This window comes from Trematomus bernacchii, unplaced genomic scaffold (genome assembly GCF_902827165.1).
Source record: "Trematomus bernacchii unplaced genomic scaffold, fTreBer1.1, whole genome shotgun sequence".
In the NCBI taxonomy this organism is placed as follows: Eukaryota; Metazoa; Chordata; class Actinopteri; order Perciformes; family Nototheniidae; genus Trematomus; species Trematomus bernacchii.
Window position 1 is genome coordinate 20,290,597 of NW_022987564.1, and position 19,329 is coordinate 20,309,925.

The 19,329-nt window shown below is 38.9% G+C and overlaps 2 protein-coding genes, 1 long non-coding RNA gene and 5 other non-coding genes across 11 annotated transcripts in view; all 8 read left to right on the forward strand.

Moving 5' to 3' along the window:
• The first annotated feature begins 222 nt into the window (after positions 1–222).
• On the forward strand, positions 223–7,313 carry LOC117477638. 4 transcript variants are annotated; one of them, XR_004555365.1, is made up of 7 exons: positions 223–307; positions 544–583; positions 1,668–1,752; positions 2,473–2,552; positions 4,624–4,693; positions 6,410–6,489; positions 7,184–7,313. It is a non-coding gene; the product is annotated as an uncharacterized LOC117477638 (long non-coding RNA). The 4 variants fall into 4 exon arrangements; XR_004555367.1 differs by having other exon boundaries at positions 285–302; XR_004555366.1 differs by lacking the exon at positions 223–307 and adding an exon at positions 315–349.
• Positions 711–844, forward strand: LOC117478456. Its single transcript, XR_004555421.1, has one exon. It is a non-coding gene; the product is annotated as a small nucleolar RNA SNORA9 (small nucleolar RNA).
• Positions 1,793–1,926, forward strand: LOC117478453. Its single transcript, XR_004555418.1, has one exon. It is a non-coding gene; the product is annotated as a small nucleolar RNA SNORA9 (small nucleolar RNA).
• LOC117478454 lies at positions 2,620–2,753 on the forward strand. Its single transcript, XR_004555419.1, has one exon. It is a non-coding gene; the product is annotated as a small nucleolar RNA SNORA9 (small nucleolar RNA).
• Positions 4,761–4,894, forward strand: LOC117478455. The gene has a single exon (XR_004555420.1). It is a non-coding gene; the product is annotated as a small nucleolar RNA SNORA9 (small nucleolar RNA).
• LOC117478527 lies at positions 6,530–6,663 on the forward strand. Its single transcript, XR_004555490.1, has one exon. It is a non-coding gene; the product is annotated as a small nucleolar RNA SNORA9 (small nucleolar RNA).
• A 583-nt stretch (positions 7,314–7,896) lies between the features above and the next one.
• On the forward strand, positions 7,897–11,539 carry si:dkey-154b15.1. The gene is made up of 3 exons (XM_034124359.1): positions 7,897–7,965; positions 9,562–9,653; positions 9,731–11,539. The coding sequence occupies exon 3, from the start codon at positions 9,731–9,733 to the stop codon at positions 10,892–10,894; it is 1,164 nt and encodes a 387-aa protein (XP_033980250.1). The 5' UTR covers positions 7,897–7,965; positions 9,562–9,653; the 3' UTR covers positions 10,895–11,539.
• A 6,644-nt stretch (positions 11,540–18,183) lies between these two features.
• The window catches only part of myo1g (myosin IG), a 63,968-nt gene continuing 62,822 nt past the window's right edge, over positions 18,184–19,329 (forward strand). Inside the window, exon 1 of the mRNA XM_034124360.1 lies at positions 18,184–18,912. Coding sequence (XP_033980251.1) covers positions 18,818–18,912 — 95 coding nt within the window. The 5' untranslated portion in view covers positions 18,184–18,817. The remainder of the gene's footprint in view (positions 18,913–19,329) is intronic.

A 19,329-nucleotide genomic window follows, 5' to 3' on the forward strand; every position in this document is an offset into this window, starting at 1 on the left:
GTTTATTGTCGCATATTTATAGGCGGAGTTCCTAAAAAATTGCTTCACACTCTTGGCAGAAAAAATGATGGATCTAAATCTTAAAAAGACAAAATGTCCCTAATGAAATCAAAGAAATTTAGACTATTTCAGGTTCAAACCATGGATGTTTAACACCCTACCGCGATATTTGGTATTATACTGCTCCCTGCTGGCTGAGATACACCTTGTATGGAGAAGGAGAAGGAAACCCATGCCAAAATGTAAGGACGTCACATCCGGCACTGTATGTTTCAGTCTACTTCACGGCACGCCTGGGTCGAGTAAGGTACGCTTATTCTATCTGCTTCCATCTAACTTAAATTACAAAGTATGTAACGTTTCTGACTTCTTTAAATATAATTTGAACCTTTAAACTGTAATAGAAAGGCGGTTTTGTTGAGGAATGTTGTTTTTAAACTGTTTAAGTCAGTTAAGCGCGAGCGATGTGCTTTTGGTAACAGCATCACATTCATGTTACTTTTTACAACACGTTTTTCATGTTTTTATTTTCTGTGTTCACAGACTGAAGGCGTGGGTGACTGTCCAACTTAAATATGCTAAGGTAAAACTTAGTTTGCTTTTGTTTTACACATTAGAGGCAGTATTTTATCTACCAGCCCATGTGTTCAGACCGGAAACGACAAGCATTTTAAACATTTTAAAGAGACTTCTGTATTGCGTTGTTAACACTGCAGACCTTCCAGCGAGGCTCAGCCTGCAGTGGCTCTGATCTTTCCTATAGTGTCTGCTAGAGCGATGAGAGGCCGTTTGAGGCCCTGCTGTGACTCCTTGCAGCAGGGTTATAGGTAAACCTCCAACAAACTACACTGCCACTTATCGTTTAAAGTAGATATTATTACTATAAGATTAAACCTAGCCTTATTCTTCTTCCTGATTTCCACTGGTGCAAGAGGTATTCTGGTTGTATACTTGAAAGTAGCAATATTTAACCTCAAAATTCTGTACTTAAGTAAAAGTTAAAAATTATTTGCTTTTAAAAATGAACACAATTAAAGTAAAAACACTGATTAAGCGAAATGTATGTCGGAATTATATTGGATAGTAAAGGGAAATACCTTGAACCAATAGGAGACCATGTGCTATGAAGAGATGATGGTGCATGCAAAATATTCACTGCCTAATAACATGTAATTTGTTTTGGCCACACTAAGGGATAATTTATTAACTGCAAACCAGTTACATAGTATTTCTAATTCTGCATTAACAATTTTAACAAGATCACCAAGATTATGATGGGAGCAGAGAATGGTGGTATCATCGGCAAACAAGATTCATTTTAACATGTCGGAGGTGTTGATTATGTCATTAATATAAATCAGGAACAGTTTTGGACCTAAAATTGATCCTTGAGGGACTCCACAACAAGGCGCTTGATTTACACGGTTTTTTGTACATATTTTACTAGACATTTGCTTGTCTCTTTATTTAATGTTTGCCTTTCATCTGCACTGTCCCTTGCTGTTGTAGGCCTGTTAATGTTCCTGTAGTAGGACCAATAACAGATTTCTAATTGTCTTGTCCTTAAAATTGGCCTACAAAGGCCTTAATGGCACATAAAGCTTGATGTCACCTTTTTTATGTAAATGATTATCACAGTACTTAAAATATTCCTTTTTCTTTTACAGTGTTGCTGAGATGCCAGGCTCTGCCCTGCTCAGACCTCCTGACTGACCTCTACTGCTCCAGCATGACTTTGAGCTGAACAATAAGGTCAGTTTTTGTCATGTAAAGACAACACATAGCCTGAAAATGGCAGACCTTCCAGCGAGGCTCAGCCTGCAGTGGCTCTGATCTTTCCTATAGTGTCTGCTAGAGAGATGAGAGGCCGTTTGAGGCCCTGCTGTGACTCCTTACAGCAGGGTTATAGGTAAACCTCCAACAAGCTGCACTGCCACTTATTGTTTAAGGGGAATTATTATTACTATTAGTTTAAACCTAGCCTAAATCTGTGTAATGTTCTCTTATGAATGCACATCGTAAAGGGGAACACCTTGAACCAATAGTGGACCATGTGCCATGAAGGGATGATGATGCAGGCAAAATATTCACTGCTCATCGGTTATATTTGCAACTTATTAGCAAGGCAAACATAAATAAAACACTATGCTGAAACATTCTTTATTGTGACATGCAGATAAACACATGCTGCTACTTGTTTTTTAGTTCATACTTAATTTTGTATTACATGTCTGCTTGCCTATTTATTTAATAGGTTACTTACTTATTTTTGCCTTCATCTGCACTGTCCCTTTGCCTCTGTTAGGCTGTATGTTTCCCCATGGTGGGACCAATGAACGATTTTTGATTATCATGTTCTGCTTGAACTTGCTCACGTAGCAAAGACTTTAAATGCACACAAAGCTTGATGTAACCTTATAGGGAAATGTTGTATAAAAAACACAGTACTTATAATATGACTTTCTTTTACAGAAGTAGAGATGAAGCCAGGCTCTGCCCTGCTCAGACCTCCTGACTGACCTCTGCTGCTCCAGCATGAGCTGAACACTAAGGTCAGTTCTTTCAAAGTAAAGCCAACACATGACCGTAGCCCAGTCCCCATCTTTAAACGTTGCTCGTGTGCAGACCTTCCAGCGAGGCTCAGCCTGCAGTGGCTCTGATCTTTCCTATAGTGTCTGCTAGAGAGATGAGAGGCCGTTTGAGGCCCTGCTGTGACTCCTTACAGCAGGGTTATAGGTAAACCTCCAACAAGCTGCAAAGGGATTTGTTCTTCAAAGTGAGTTATTGTTACTAAGGAGTTTCATCCTGCCCATATTCTGTATATTGTTTTCTTTTGTTGGTGAACCATAAAGGAACACTATTTCTACAAATGGTAGACCGTGTGCCATGAAGGCATTAGGGTCCAGGCTAAATATTATATCGGTACATTTCACTGCTTATCGGTTTATGAATAATACACGGCGTGCATCATTTTAAAGTCAGACATCATGATGTTGAATTTGCTTTCCCCCCCTACGTTTGACACATCTGTTAAGTAAAAACCATGGCTTAATTGAATAATCGTTTAAAAGGAAAAATGATCGCTCACTATTGGGATATTCAATTAATCATTCAAGCAGAAGGCTGCTTAACGGGCTTTTTTTTCACAAAACTGTGTCTCAGGGCTTCTTAAAATGTAATAAACTATGAATGTGTCATACTCACTTAACGGGAAGAAACTTAGCTAACTGACGATATGAACCATTTTTACAGAAACAAAACACAAGTCTCACAAGAAGCGTCTCAATGAGCCCTGAGCGAAAAAATGCTAACGCACTTGGCACAGAACTCTAGGTATAAATCGATCGATATACTTATAGGATCTGCACAAACGAGCTTTACTAGCAAGCTGAGATTCCACAGATTCCATACATATATCATCACTGAGCGATCAGAACTCGCGATAGGCGAAGCAAAACCAGACAACACACGACGTAGCTTTAGGTAGCAAAACACTGAGATATGCTCACCTTTTGCTGTTATTCTGATCATAAGTTGTGTTCAATGGCATTAAAACGAGTAACGCAGCTGAAGGTTAATCCAATGTGTGTCACTTTGAAAAAATTATTGATAATCCATAATTCCATTTTTATGTCAAAAACAGAGTTTTCATATTAGCTGCTAATGATAGCTTCCAGAGTGTATGACAGCTTCCTGTTTTGGGTATTCTGGCTACGCGTCACTCTCACTCCTTATTTGGTAACGTGTGTGTATGTGGAACTTCCCCTCGATTCTATTGGCTCTAACGGTTAAAAGGAGATGTCAATCATCAAAACCGACCAAGGGGGGCCAGAGATAGGTCAAATCCACCCAAATGACCCCAGAAGTTGTTTTTTTTTGTGCTAAATCTCTCTTAAAAAGGTCAAATTTCACTTGTTTTGCATCAATCTTGATACAGGGTACTTATTATGTTATAGTTTGGATTCCTAAAGCTTTTAGTCTACTATCCCATCATTCAAGGGTGGTTTTCACTATACGTCTTGTTTTGGACGGACACAATAATTTACAGTTTTTTACTATGTTCAATCTGAATTTACTTTAAAATAAAAAAATCTATATTGATTCTGACTTTTCTACATCCATCTCACAGGTTTATCATTACTTTGAGAAAAAAGATTATTAATCTACCCCTTTTAGAAGTGAAGTTATGGTCATTTGTTCTGGGAATGTCCTTTTCGAGCCTGAGACCTGGAAAACAGGCTCGGTGCTTAACAGGTTAAGTGACTTCCTCTTCATTTAGACTGACAAAAGCCATTTAAGGACACCAACTGGGACTTGGAAAAATTAGGAGAGACATTTGACTATTTTCTGAATTAGTATAGATCAAACAATTTATCCTTCGAGAAATTAATCAGCAGATGAATTGATAACAAAAACATTCAATTTTTACAGCCCTTTTGACAACCAGCAAATACTGCTTTATACTGTCAAATCCATCTACAGATGTGTGTATGATCTGTTTAAAACTACCTTACATTAGCTGTTGTCATCCCTTCATTCGAGTTGTATTACCTTTTTTGTTTATATATTAAACATAAATACACAGTACTGTAGTTAAATGTGGTTGTTGTGTTTCTTTTACAGAAGTAGAGATGAAGCCCTGCTCAGACCTCCTGACTGACCTCTGCTGCTCCAGCATGAGCTGAACACTAAGGTCAGTTTTTTCAAAGTAAAGCCAACACATGACCGTAGCCCAGTCCCTATCTTTAAACGTTGCTCGTGTGCAGACCTTCCAGCGAGGCTCAGCCTGCAGTGGCTCTGATCTTTCCTATAGTGTCTGCTAGAGAGATGAGAGGCCGTTTGAGGCCCTGCTGTGACTCCTTACAGCAGGGTTATAGGTAAACCTCCAACAAGCTGCAAAGGGATTTGTTCTTCAAAGTGAGTTATTGTTACTAAGGAGTTTCATCCTGCCCATATTCTGTATATTGTTTTCTTTTGTTGGTGAACCATAAAGGAACACTATTTCTACAAATGGTAGACCGTGTGCCATGAAGGCATTAGGGTCCAGGCTAAATATTATATCGGTACATTTCACTGCTTATCGGTTTATGAATAATACACGGCGTGCATCATTTTAAAGTCAGACATCATGATGTTGAATTTGCTTTCCCCCCCTACGTTTGACACATCTGTTAAGTAAAAACCATGGCTTAATTGAATAATCGTTTAAAAGGAAAAATGATCGCTCACTATTGGGATATTCAATTAATCATTCAAGTAATTTTTCAAGCAGAAGGCTGCTTAACAGGCTTTTTTTTCACGAAACTGTGTCTCAGGGCTTCTTAAAATGTAATAAACTGAATGTGTCATACTCACTTAACGGTAGGGGAGGTAAGTTTGAGAAACCGGCTCGAGATCTCTAGAATTTGAAAATACACAACCGGAGAAAATCTGCCACTTCCTTACAGAGCCCCTCCTCCAACACACACGAACGCGCACATGACCAATGAGGGCACGAGATAAGTTTGTGCACAGATGGAAGGCAGGTAGGCCATCCAGTTATTTTAGCCGGGCCGGCTAAAATGATTGGTCGTGCTTTTTACAGTATTACTGCTTCCACAGATGACATTTTTTAATGGATTTTTTGTCAAAGCACTTAAGATATTCATTGCTATCGGGATGTTAAGAGCATTCCATGGAATATAACAAAAAGTGTATCTCGAGCCGGTTTCTCAAACTTACCTACCCTACCTTTAACGGGAAGAAACTTAGCTAACTGACGATATGAACCATTTTTACCGAAACAAAACACAAGTCTCACAAGAAGCATCTAAATGAGCCCAGAGCGAAAAAATGCTAACGCACTTGGCACAGAACTCTAGGTATAAATCGATCGATGTACTTATCGGATCTGCACAAACGAGCTTTACTAGCAAGCTGAGATTCCACAGATTCCATACATATAAGTATCATCACTGAGCGATCAGAACTCGCGATAGGCGAAGCAAAACCAGACAACACACGACGTAGCTTTAAGTAGCAAAACACGGAGATATGCTCACCTTTTACTGTTATTCTGATCATAAGTTGTGTTCAATGGCATTAAAACGAGAAAAACGCGGCTGAAGGACATGCAGATAAACACATGCTGCTACTTGTTTTTTAGTACATAGATAATTTCTTATTACACGTCTGCTTGCCTATTTATTTAATAGGTTACTTACTACTTTTTGCCTTCATCTGCACTGTCCCTTTGCCTCTGTTAGGCTGTATGTTTCCCCATGGTGGGACCAATGAACGATTTTTGATTATCATGTTCTGCTTGAACTTGCTCACGTAGCAAAGACTTTAAATGCACACAAAGCTTGATGTAACCTTATAGGGAAATGTTGTATAAAAAACACAGTACTTATATGACTTTCTTTTACAGAAGTAGAGATGAAGCCAGGCTCTGCCCTGCTCAGACCTCCTGACTGACCTCTGCTGCTCCAGCATGAGCTGAACACTAAGGTCAGTTTTTGTAATGTAAAGACAACACATGGTTTGAAAATGGCAGACCTTCCAGCGAGGCTCAGCCTGCAGTGGCTCTGATCTTTCCTATAGTGTCTGCTAGAGAGATGAGAGGCCGTTTGAGGCCCTGCTGTGACTCCTTACAGCAGGGTTATAGGTAAACCTCCAACATGTCACCTCAGGTTTAGAGATGGACCACATGCTTTGTGTACTGATCCAAGTGTTGTTAATTGGCCTTTAACCGATTCTGAGGCCTGCAGTGAATAAGTCTCATGTCAAAGACCTGAGCTAGACGACACTGGAATTCAAACCTTGATAAAATGCCTTAAATATATATATTTTCTACACCAGACGGAGAAATTGACACAACATTGAGGGTATACATTTTCGCTTTATATTAAAAGATGAATGTAACAAGGCTATAACATGAACAATGTTTCTCCTTTTTGTAGCAGAGAACAGCAGCATGACTGCTATATACATTAAGAATTTAAATGGCATGTTTCATCACAATATTACATTTTCGATTCTTTAGACAATACCAATTTTGCTAATTGCACAAAGTGTATCACAATGCCATTTTATTAAAATGTAGGGCCTCCATTACCATATTGTTATCTATTCAAATCAGTGTGATGACAGCTTTCAATGTTCTTGCATAACAAATAATTAATTGAAATATATTTTTCTGCAGATTTCCCTGAGGGTTGGAGAAACCGTTCATCTGCAGAAGAAAATAAATGGTCACATTTGTACATCTGCAGAATATTTCTTTAATGGTTTTCTTGTTTTCCACAATGTTGAAATAAACTTTATTAACTAATGTCCTGTGTTTGTAAGTGATTGTCAGTTGGAGAAATCCTGAAACTGTAAAAAGTGAAAATGCTTTTGATTTCTAAAACTGTGGTTTCAAAAATACTGGAAAATAACTACTTTCTAAATATTTCAACTTGTGAATACCCCACACATAATGGCATTACATTTGATCTTTGAAAGCCTGAAGGTAATATCCTGTTAGATCTCTGCCCAAAATGGCTTTACATAACGTGTCAAGTATACTCTGAAACAAATTCTGTAACGCTCCATGGTGTTAATATTAATATTCCACCGTGTGAATAGTTGGTTTATTGTTGAAAATAAAAACCTTTTTGTTTTCACCCTGGTTAAAACAAATGACTTCCGCAGCAGATTGAATGCATTACCTCTCTTGCCTTTAAAGGTCTTTGCTTAATAATACTTACTGATATTTTTAGATTGAGACAGTTGGACAGATACTCTGACAGTAACTATTGTATTTACTTTACAATAGAAATATACATAAACTTGTATTTACTTTTAACTTGCCTAGAAAAAAAAGTCGAGAAGGAAATGTATTTTACTGTCAAAATCATGAGCTGTAATCTGGACCGGAAGTGACGACATTGCTTTCGATTTCATCGCACACTGGTGTCATGTCATGGAGATGTGAGTTTTAAAGTAAGTGATAGATTTATCAAAGCCCTTTAGTGTTTAGCCATTTATTTAGCCTGTTTTGCTGTGTGTTTGCCTTTACTGGAAATATTACACAGTGAAGTGAAACACAGTTTAGGGGATGTTACTACGGTTCAATATACACAAGTTATTGCTTGATAAAGATCGTGCATTTTATCTGTAGCCTATACTGACATGCGGCTTGGCTCTGTTTTCAATCTGAATTAACTCAAGTTTCGTAAAGTTGCAGGAGCCGAAGAAACAATTGACCTGAAACGGAATTACTTTCACTTTCGATGAAACTGACTTTAAATGTCATGTTGCCTTGACGAAATATTAATATTTACCCTTAAATTGACCTACATAATCAGGACAAATTAAGACTAAAACACGTTTACTTTAGCTATCATAGTGTGAGGATGGAGAAAAGGGGAAGCACGATTGAGTATTGCAGTCTACATACTCAACTAATGTTTCTGCTTTCTACAGAATACATTTTGATACAAAAATTATGAAAAGTATTATCTACATTAAACAATAACATAAATAACCAAAAAAGAAACATCCAGGGTTAAATCAAATGTATTTCTATTATCCAGAGGAATCATTTATTTCACTTTTTCCAGTTGAACAAAAAAAGAATATCAATAAGGAAATAGTGACAATTGGAGTATAATTTATTACGCTTTTACTTGTATGTTGTTGTTGATGCTTTTCTGCCTTTAAACCAGCGCCATATAGATAGAATTCTATTTCTATTCTATTTCTAAGATTCTATTATATGGCTCTGCTTTAAACTAAAGCCATCATTTCTTCTTTTCATTCTTATTAACCACTTTGTGGCCTTTATCGCCATCTGCTGGCCATCTTTAGGAGCTGCATGTTCATGGTGGAACATGATGCCCTAAGTTATTTCCAGTGTCATATTTCAGTAGTGGTGAACCGTCAGGGCCTTCAAGGTATTCAGAGAATACCCTGGAACACTCAGATAAATCAAAACAAAAAATCGATTAAATTATATAAATACAATTTTATCAAATGTAAATAAAATGAATAAATGAGAATCGTATCTGTGTTGTTGATCTGTAATATTACAGTGTTACGTTGATTTGTTTGTCTTGTCTTTCTCGGTCCATGCACTACGCATTTGAGTGGTTTTGTGTTAGAAAAAAAATGCAACCAATTTTCTGGGTCTCTGGGTAGAATATCCTTCAACCAAGGTATTCTATGCCCTGGCTGTTGCACTGAATGAGAGCATACGTTTGGATTGACAGTTTTGCGCGGGGTGTGTGTGTGTCTACAGATGGTCCAGTTGTGATAGACACGGTTTGCCACTGTATTTCAGTAGCAGTTCAGTTTCACTACGTGTGCATTTTTAAATTATATAATTATAATTCCTATGGAATATTTAGTTCTACCTGTCAGGCTCTTGACATATATACTGTATTCTTAAGTTAATAATAGTAGTATTATGGTCATTTTTGTTTTTCAATACATTATACACAACGTAAACAAATTATTTTCATTCCTGTATTAGAATGCTGGTTGAGGTCAGTCATTCTTTAAACCGATAATAATAATTCAAAACATTATTTTTCACAGTTGCTGCTCCAGTCCTGCCTAAATGCTCCCATGTATTGGAGGTGAATTGGCAACAATATCATCTAACAGTCAAATCCTCTGAACATCCTCAGGTAACCGAACATTGATTACACATTATCCATGTTGTCAGCTCAGATTCAAAATTGCCTTTTTTTCCACCCTCTCTCAGATGGATTTACCAGTGGAGGCAACAGTGCATTTGAACCTTTTCCCCAATGAGGCGGAGGTGATAGAACTACTCCAGTCACATGGCTTTAGTTTGACGAATCTGAGTCAAGACCAGGTGCGTGTGAAGGGGTCGTTTCTGAAACTCAAAGCTGTGAAGGCCTCTCTGGAGCAGATTGTTAAATCAGACAATAAGACGGACATCGTTCCGGTCCCAAAAGCCTCCTATGCTTCCTCTGGAGCCGTTCCCAAACACTACCCCCGAAACAGCTCAGTGTCCAATGCTAACAGAAGCCGAGACAAGCCTCCGCACTCTTCTCCATCTTCACCCTCCTCCTCCTCGCCTCCGTCATCTCCAAACAAACATCCAAGCTCACCATACAAAGCGTCTCCTTCTCCAGAACCAGATCAGCGCGGCTCATTCAGTCCTCGAAGTGAGTCATTTAGCGTCGATGCAGATGTGTTTAGGTACGCAGATCGGCTCAGAAAAAGAGACATTGATGGCATCGTGGAATGCCATAATGTCAAAATGATGGTAGTAAAAGTAGGCGATAGCGCCAGCATCACTCTACATGGGAAGAGCGCGAGAACAGCGGTCGGTAAACTACAGAGCCTCCTGGATGATCTCAACCAATCACTGCGCACACAGGAAGTCCTTCTAAAGGACATGGATCAAGAAGGCAGGGTGCTTTTAGAGAAGATCAAGAAAGACAGAAACATTTACAACTCAGTGCTCGTATGTCCCATGGATGTCAAACTTCGCCTGATTGGACCGTCCCGTGAGAGCCACGATTTAAAGCACATACTCTTACGGAGGCAGAGGGAGCAGTCACGACATCCAGAGAGGACGTCGGTCACAATAGAGAAAAGGAGGAGCCGCTCTCTGCCACCGGTCAGTCACAAGAACGCCAGAGATAGGGGGGGCATCGACACGTCATATCCTTACGCAGATGAGGCTGGTTACTCTCCTTCAAGGTACCAGGACGAGGAGCTGGGAGCGGTTGGTTCCTTTGGTGGAGCTTCAATGGATAGAAGACGCCCTGAATCCAGAAGATACGCCCCGAAAGAAAGGGTGCAAAAGAAGGACGAGAAAAGTCCTAAATCACCTAAGAAAGCCTGGAACAGTTTCAAGAGAAAGTTGACATCTTTAAGGAAAAAGAAAAAATAAGGAGTGAAGTTTTGTAAATGAGGTAGAAAGACCATGCTACCTTATCGTACATTTTTTTTGACACTATTATGTGTCTTAAAAGCTGTTATTTGTCTTATGGAGTCTGCAGTTGCACTATGTTGTAAATCAGAACTGGATTTGTATCGGGATTCTTGAGGCCAATAGCATTGAGCACATATTTGTACCGCTGAATTTACTTTCACAATAGAGATTGATTGTAAGGCTATTGTAGCATAGCGCCATCTGCTGGTTTGTTCAGTTTCCGAGGTTCAATATCACGAGACTGACGTGTATTGATGCTGTCTCCTTTTATTGGTAGTGATACATTATAGCCTTGAAAATGAAATGATTTTCTAAAATTAGTATTTTTTTAATCAGCATTGTTTCAGTTCAGTTTCCCAAAGCATATCATTTTTATTGACATTTTCACAGTTCATTTTCATTTTACTTTCAGTTTTATAATCACTGTTGTACACAGATACTGTACCAATATACCGGATTGTGATCAAAATAACCGTTAATATAAGACATGCAAATATGGGTTGGGATCTGTTGTCCTTTTAATCATCTCTTTAAAAGGATTGTTGTTGCAGTGTAACATTTAAATCAATAAGTCAGATTGATAAATATCATGCAATATACTGATTTAGACTCTGACACTATTATTATTAGATTTTTTTAAATATATTACATTCAAATAATCGATCAATATTGTATTTTCAAACTCTCCTCGACGCTCGTGAACTGTCAACAGGAGGGAGGGGGGAGCCTCGCTGCGGGGAAGCAGTGTCTGGACCTGTCAGCGCAACTTACATGATGCCGAATTTAAAAAAACAATTTAAAGGGGACCTATCATGCAAAATGCACTTTTGTACGTCTTTTATACATGAATATGTGTCCCCGGTGTTCCAGGGAACTCACCAAGTGTCAGAAAACACAACCCTCTCTATTTTCCTCCATACCCAAATCTCTAAAAAAGGGGCTGCAACGGATCTGATAAAAACTGATCCAGATTTGAACACTTTATTATTATAATATAGTGTAGGACCATACCTATATAAGGCATATTTATACTTTTTTTTTTTCAAAATACCAAACAGATCATGCATTTTAGCCATGCCTCATTTCACTCAATTTGACATTTTTTAGCTCTCTTTTTGCAAGGGCAGATTATGTGAGAACAGCACCACCTACAGGCCTGGCATATGTACTACAGCGTCTCCAGCGCTTTCGAACGGCAATGGCCGTGGCTGTCTCCTCCTGATTGGTGGAGTTGGCCCAATAGCCGTAGCGCCACCATCCTGACGTCAGGACAGTGTTCAAATCTGGATCAGTTTTTATCAGATCCGTTGCAGCCCCTTTTTTAGAGATTTGGGTATGGAGGAAAATAGAGAGGGTTGTGTTTTCTGACACTTGGTGAGTTCCCTGGAACACCGGGGACACATATTCATGTATAAAAGACGTGCAAAAGTGCATTTTGCATGATAGGTCCCCTTTAAGGTAAGATGGCGCCTGCCCATTAAGGGCTTTGTAGGCGAGAAGAAGAATTTTAAATGATATCCTGTGTTCTATAGGGAGCCAGTGTAAGGCAGCCAGAACTGGAGTAATGTGGTCCCTTTTCCTAACTCTGGTTAGTACACGTGCTGCAGCATTTTGAATCAGCTGAAGCGACTTAACTGACTTCTTGGTACACCCTGATAATAAAGAGTTACAATAATCCAGCCTTGAAGTAACAAATGCATGGACTAGTTTCTCTGCATCGTTTTGAGGCAAGATATGCCTGATTTTTGCAATGTTGCGTAGATGAAAGAAGGCGGTCCTTGAGATTGATTTTATGTGGGCGATAAAAGATCAAATATAACACCAAGGTTCCTTACAGTCTCACTGGAGGCCAAATTAATGCCATCCATAGTTAGTATATCTTTAGATAATTTGTTTCGTAGATTCTTTGGGCCGAGTACAATAACTTCAGTTTTAGCCGTGTTTAACATCAAAAGGTTTAAGGTCATCCACGTTTTTAAGTCCTTGAGGCAGTCTTGAATTTTATTTAGATGATTGGTTTCATCAGGCTTGATGGATAAATATAGTTGAGAGTATCATCCGCATAACAGTGGAAATGTACAGAGTGATTCCTTATAATATTGCCTAACGGAAGCATATATAATGTGAACAATAGGTTCAAGCACTGAGCCCTGTGGCACTCCATGGCTAACTTTGGTCTGCATGGAAGATTCATCGTTGACACATACAAACTGAGAGCGTTCAGATAGATAGGACCTAAACCAGCCTAAAGCAGTTCCCTGTATGCCAACTAAGTGCTCTAGTCTTTGCAATAAGATGTCATGGTCGATAGTATCAAATGCAGCACTGAGATCGAGCAAAACAAGAATAGAGACAAGTCCTTTGTCTGAAGCTATTAGAAGGTCATTTGTGACTTTAACCAGAGCTGTCTCTGTGCTATGATGTGTTCTAAAGCCAGACTGAAAGTGTATCAGTGAAAGTAATCACACAACTGTTTTGCGACTGCTTTCTCAAGAACTTTTGAGAGGAACGGAAGATTAGAAATAGGTCTATAATTGTCTAGAACCTCTGGATCGAGGTTGTGCTTTTTAAGAAGAGGTTTTATCACTGCTACTTTGAATGATTGTGGAACATAGCCTGATAATAAAGACATATTCATAATATTTAATAAAGAAGTGCTAATTAATGGAAAAACGTAAAACCATCTATCTTCTAGATGGAGACAGAAACAGACGTGAGAGGAAGTGAAACAGTGTCAGACTCTGGACTGAACTCACACTGAGAGAGGAAGTTCCTCTGGCTGATGAGGATGTAACATGCATGAGTGTTTAGAGGAAGGGTAACTGGAGGTTTGACGGGATATTGTACCCTTTAAACGATGTTAAACTCACTTTAGAGTTAACAAAAAATAACAGGCTTTCAAGATATCAGATGCTCTACGGTAGGTAGGTATTTAAAATGATTCTGACTTGTGTTTATGTCTGAATGTTTCAGTTTGATGGTCTCTAGGACCCTTTACTGGTCTGGTCATATTTTCTACTGAATGCTGTTATGCATTAAAGAGTCCATTAAAACAGGTCTGCACCCGTGACAACAATTGTGAGTAATAACAAAACACAGATCAGACTGATACAAAAACGGCCCTCTGAAATTCCCCTGTTAGCATTTGTCTGTTGCCATGGTATCCGAAAGTACAGTACTGCTTTCCCTCATGACAGCGCGAAACCAGGACTTCCTATTTGGAGGGTTTGCCTAACAATTAAAGGTTTAGTTTACAAAATGACTCAAAATATTTAGCATCAAAGTTCAGTCTTGACTTGAAATTGTGGATGGATTGATTCATGGATGTCCTTATTGGATTGTGTTTGTTTAACAGTCATGGAGATAGATCTTTTTACGTTCTAGCTCAATTAGTACTTTTTGTCTACTAGCATCGAAGTACAATTTTAGTAGCTTTATATAAACTCAAAGTCTACAGAGTTTTCAACTGTGTCTGCTGTAAGCCCTGGTCAAATCTGGAGAGTGGCCTGTACATTGGGATTGCCCAGCAATACAAACCTTCAAGGGGCCCCATTTTGCTAATTTTCAGGTACATATCAGTATTTAGTGTCTCTACTGTGACATGTCTCCATGCTCTAATGTTCAAAAAGCAAATTGTTCTCATACTGCCTGTGCTGCAGCACCTCTTTTCACCCTCTGTCTGAAACCAGAGCCCAGTCTGCTCTGATTGGTTAGCTGGCCGGCTCTGTTGTGATATAGAGTGGCGAAGTCACGCCCATCTACTTCCGCTCCATGGGACCTTATTTCGGAAAAATAATGTATTGAAGTCAATGGAGAGAGAAAACTTATCTTTCGATCCCGTTTGAATTGTGCCATGAATTACACATATGATGTTTGTCAATCTTAAAAAATCATTTCCATGTCAAAAAAGTCAGTTTGTCGTAAAACTGTTGAAATGTAAGACTATGAAAAATACGTAACTAGAAAGACTACAAATCCCAGAGTAAGTGATGTCACAATTGTTTTCCTCCACTAAGAGATAGCTAAAATCAGCGCCATATAGATTTAATCTATCTATATGGCGCTGGCTAAGATAAGATAACTTTAACAAGATGCCTGTGTGCTTAGTACCAGGTTGTTATTATACCAGCAATGGGTCTTGCTCGTTCTTTCGCTTCCCGTCTGATGAAAGGACCAGCAGTGTCTGGATCAAGCTAGCTAGTAGCTAGCACGTTAGTTAGCATTACAGCCTTGTCATTTTTATTAGCCTTAACATGAAGTAACATTAAGTAACCCAAAATGTTAAACAGTAAGAGTAGTAGTCATATTTCGTGAACCCTTTGAAGAGTACTGTCACCGGTGTGATCATTCTATAATACACAATTTAAGCCCGGGGGAGAAATGCTAACGCTAACGCTAGCATTGACGATCTTTTCTACTTCATGCTATCTGCACAAATGGTTGACATTTAACATTAAAACGACCAGGCAGTTCAGAGAGAATCAAAGGAAGGCAGGCTTTGCATGACATTCTTCAGGACGTGTTTCATTGTGGTGATAGTGAGGGTAGTCAATCGTTTTGTTGACAAGACAGTAGTGACGGCCATCTTGGTGACGTGTGTTGTTGACCAGAGATGTAGTTCATTGAGCGTTTCACACAAACAAATGTGTTACTTCACAGTTTTACGACACATTTTTTTTTTTTTTGACTTGCAAAATTATCTTTTAAATTGACAAACATCATATGTGTAATTCGTGGCACAATTCAAACGGGATCGAAAGATAATCTTTCTCTCTCCATTGACTTCAATACATAATTTTTCCAAAATAAGGTCCCATGGAGGTCCACCGGAAGGGGAGGGACTTCGCCACTCTATAATACATGATACAAATATGTACCTTTAGTGGAAGCTCCCCAAAAAAAGGACGAAACCATTTCATTTCCAGATAGTGGTTCATGCTGCCGACTGCTTTCATAGGGACAAGTAATCCAGTTGAAAGTGTTGGTGTACAATTATTATTTATTCTGTGTTCCTTTGAGTGCCACAAATGATATTCAGTTAACTTTTCCTGATTTTAATGGAAGCAAAACCTGCACAAAGAAAATTCAAAATGGCTTAATACAATAAGAAGTAATTCATTAATAATTAAGAAGATATCTTTTTTTTTCTTACAGTTTTTAGACAAACCAAGCCTTGATATTTAAACTGAAAGGAACGCCATAAACATGAAGGGTGATCATCTAACAGTGAGAGATTCTGACAGTTCCGTCTCGTAACTTTAAAAAAAGAAAAGGTTATACCAAGTAGCTGCTCATCCTTAGCCCTCACAAACAGACACAATAGTCATAACAAGTGTGGCTAATGATGTCAAAACCCTTCTGAGTCACAAGCTGAGTCATCCTGTGTTTGGAAACAAACACACTGCGGAAACATGTTGTGTTCAAGAACGGCCAGCAGCTGACGAGAAGGGACACAAAGTGAAATTGACCTTAACACAATGCTGATAGGTATAAGGATTACAGGGGAAATCATAAATCAGTTTACTGATTTGAATAATGTTTTTCAGTTTAGTTCTAACATTCCCTTTATATACTGAACACCTCTTACTGATGCCGAGAAAACATGGTTTCTAGAGCATGTGGTCCCAGGAAATAAATGAGCTTGATGGTTGTAACAGAAAAAACGTTTTTAGCATTTGTTTTCATCACCTTAGCAACCAAGAAAGATAGGCAATTGAGATCATAATTAGTCCAAAAAGGAGGACATGATAGAAAATGCCACATAAAGGACCAATTTGTTCTGGAACTATTGGCAGAAATGAAATGTAACTATGTTTTTATGAGTGTATAATCACCTGAGACGAAGTAGGTTGTGTTTTTATTATGGTCTAACGTCTTGATTCTACAGTAGCTTAGAGTGGGAACAATCTGGCTTTAGAGAAGGCCTTTTTTTCTTTACCTGAAGGCAACTGTATGTTTACATTACATTTAGTTGAGCAGTTTATCCAAAGCAACACACTTGAATAACTGCACATTATGCTAAGGATGGCCTCTGAGCTAGGCGAAGGTCCTGGAAGACAACATGGCGTCACCACTGTTTTTCACTCAGCCTCTTGTGCTCATGTCTTGTAAATTGAGGGGTAAGCAGAGAGGTGCAGTCCCTTTAAATCCTTGTTAATGCTATGTTTATTTTAAAGTGTGTGAGTACCAGTGAACCTAATATATATTTAAGGCTGAACACCCATGTCCTTGTTTACCTTTTGCTTTTAATTGCTGGCCTCTGAACTGCAAGAGAGCCCTCATGCACTTGGCAATTTTCCAGCTGGGCAGCAAAATTGCAAGTGTGCCCTGCGATTCGGGACAGTGCAATAGGGCCAACACATGAACAGTGTTCCTTACATGGAAATAAAGATCCAGTATACCTTGAAAAGTTCTTGAAAGTGTTCTTGATTTAAAGGAAAAGGTTGTGAAATATAATTTTAGATATCAACTCTCTGTATTACTCAGCATTCCCGTACACCAGGGCTATTCAATTGGCGGCCCGCGGGCCAAATCCGGCCCCGGGGTGATATTTACTGGCCCTTTGAATATAATGTTAAAAAGTAATCAATCTTTTTTTTTTAAGATTTTTTTTTTTTGTGCCATAGTGCCTTTATTCCAGAGAGGGTGTTACATTGAGAGATAGAGGGGTAGACAATGCCTGAAAACTTCGACGGGCTCGGGTTTCGAACCCACCTACTATACTGTAGTGACAACTCCTGTCATTGATTGCATCTCTGCGTGAATGATTAGATCATTTCACCTAAATGAAATCAAATGAAACATGTAGGCCTACTGAGTTCTGAACTTGCCATTTAGATCTATAAAGGCCTTGGGGCTATGTTGTTTGATTGAATTAAACACAATATATGCACTCCACTATGCTGTTGTAGTATTTACTGTATCTGAAGCTCTTAAATATGATTGCTCATATTTCAAGCCATCTTTTTCCCGGCCCCTTGCTTTGGATCCTTTTCATCAACCGGCCCCCATTCCAAACTAATTGAATAGCCCTGCCGTACACTCTCTGTACTATATCACACACACTTAGATCTACATTTACAAGACCTTTTGGCTCCAGCACTCAAAAAACGGATTTTCCAAATGCACTGAAAAAACTGAAATGTTGACTTTAATTAAATGTATTATGTCAACAGATTTCACATAACTGTATTAGGTTAGTTGTAAGCAAAATGATTTAAGTTTACATAAAACGTAATACCTAATACAGTCATGTTACATTTGTTGACACATAATACATCTATTTAAAGTCAATGTTTCAGTCTTTTCAGTGTGCATGGAGTTGGGAACCTCTTATTTGAGGGAAATCCCTGGGACACGTTGCACTGCCAATGCAAAGTTAAAAAAGGAAATGCCACGATCCTTCCCAGGAGATAAAGGCCATTTTCTAACCCCAAATTTGCCAAGTTAACTGCACTTGTTTGGCAGCGTGACCGATGTGGGTTCTGGCAAGAGAAGTTACACGAAAAAGACAGTGATGCCTTGCTTTAGAGTTTAGAAATGTTTTGTGGCAGGAAGAGAGACATAGATGAGGAGGATGCAGAAGTGGTGTGAGTTCTTAAAGATAGCCTCCTGTTATTTATACAGATGTGAGTGAGGCGAGGGTTGACTGACGGGTGACGTGCTGTAGCTTGTAGACCACAGCTCTCAAATAAGCACACCCTCAAATCTACCATCGAGCTCACCACGCCCTCAGCACACACACACACATACACACACTCCACACTACCGGCCCAAGAAGGCACCCATACTTCTCTTTCTTCTTCTTGAAGCGGCTTTCTGTTCCTCTCAGTCCTGTACGTCTTTTTGTTTTCTAAGTGTGTTTGTTGAACGAGGACAGGGATGGCGGAGCTGGAGGGCCTGGAGTTTGGGAAGTCAGACTTTGTGCTGCTGGATGAGGTCACCATGGAGCAGTTTATGGAGAATCTGAAGCTGAGGTAAGATATAGTGTTAGACAGGAGGAAGGGAGGGGAAGCAGCTGGTTGTCAGAGATGCAAAGGGTAACGCTTCATTCATTCCTCACAAGGAAAACGGCTTGTTTCTTTGGTATTTCTGATCAAATATGTGTAAAGAAATATAGATTTAGGTGTATTTTGTTAAGTCTCTGATCTCTTAAACTTACGAAATATGTCACAGAAGCAGTTAATTAACAGGTTGACGTTATCATTATGAATGTTCTTTTTACAAGAGGACATAAAGAGGACATATAAGGGTAAAAAAGACAATTATGAGTAATTTCTACATTTCCCGCTCACCCAGGGTTCAGATATGAACTTGTAGTGGATGTGATCATCACCACAGTGGCTGTCATCAGAAACACATAAAGCACATGGCAGTAATGGAACATTACCAAC

Coding starts and splice junctions, on each gene's coding strand:
- si:dkey-154b15.1 (XM_034124359.1), top strand. CDS start 9,731: ATGGATTTACCAGTGGAGGCAACAGTGCATTTGAACCTTTTCCCCAAT.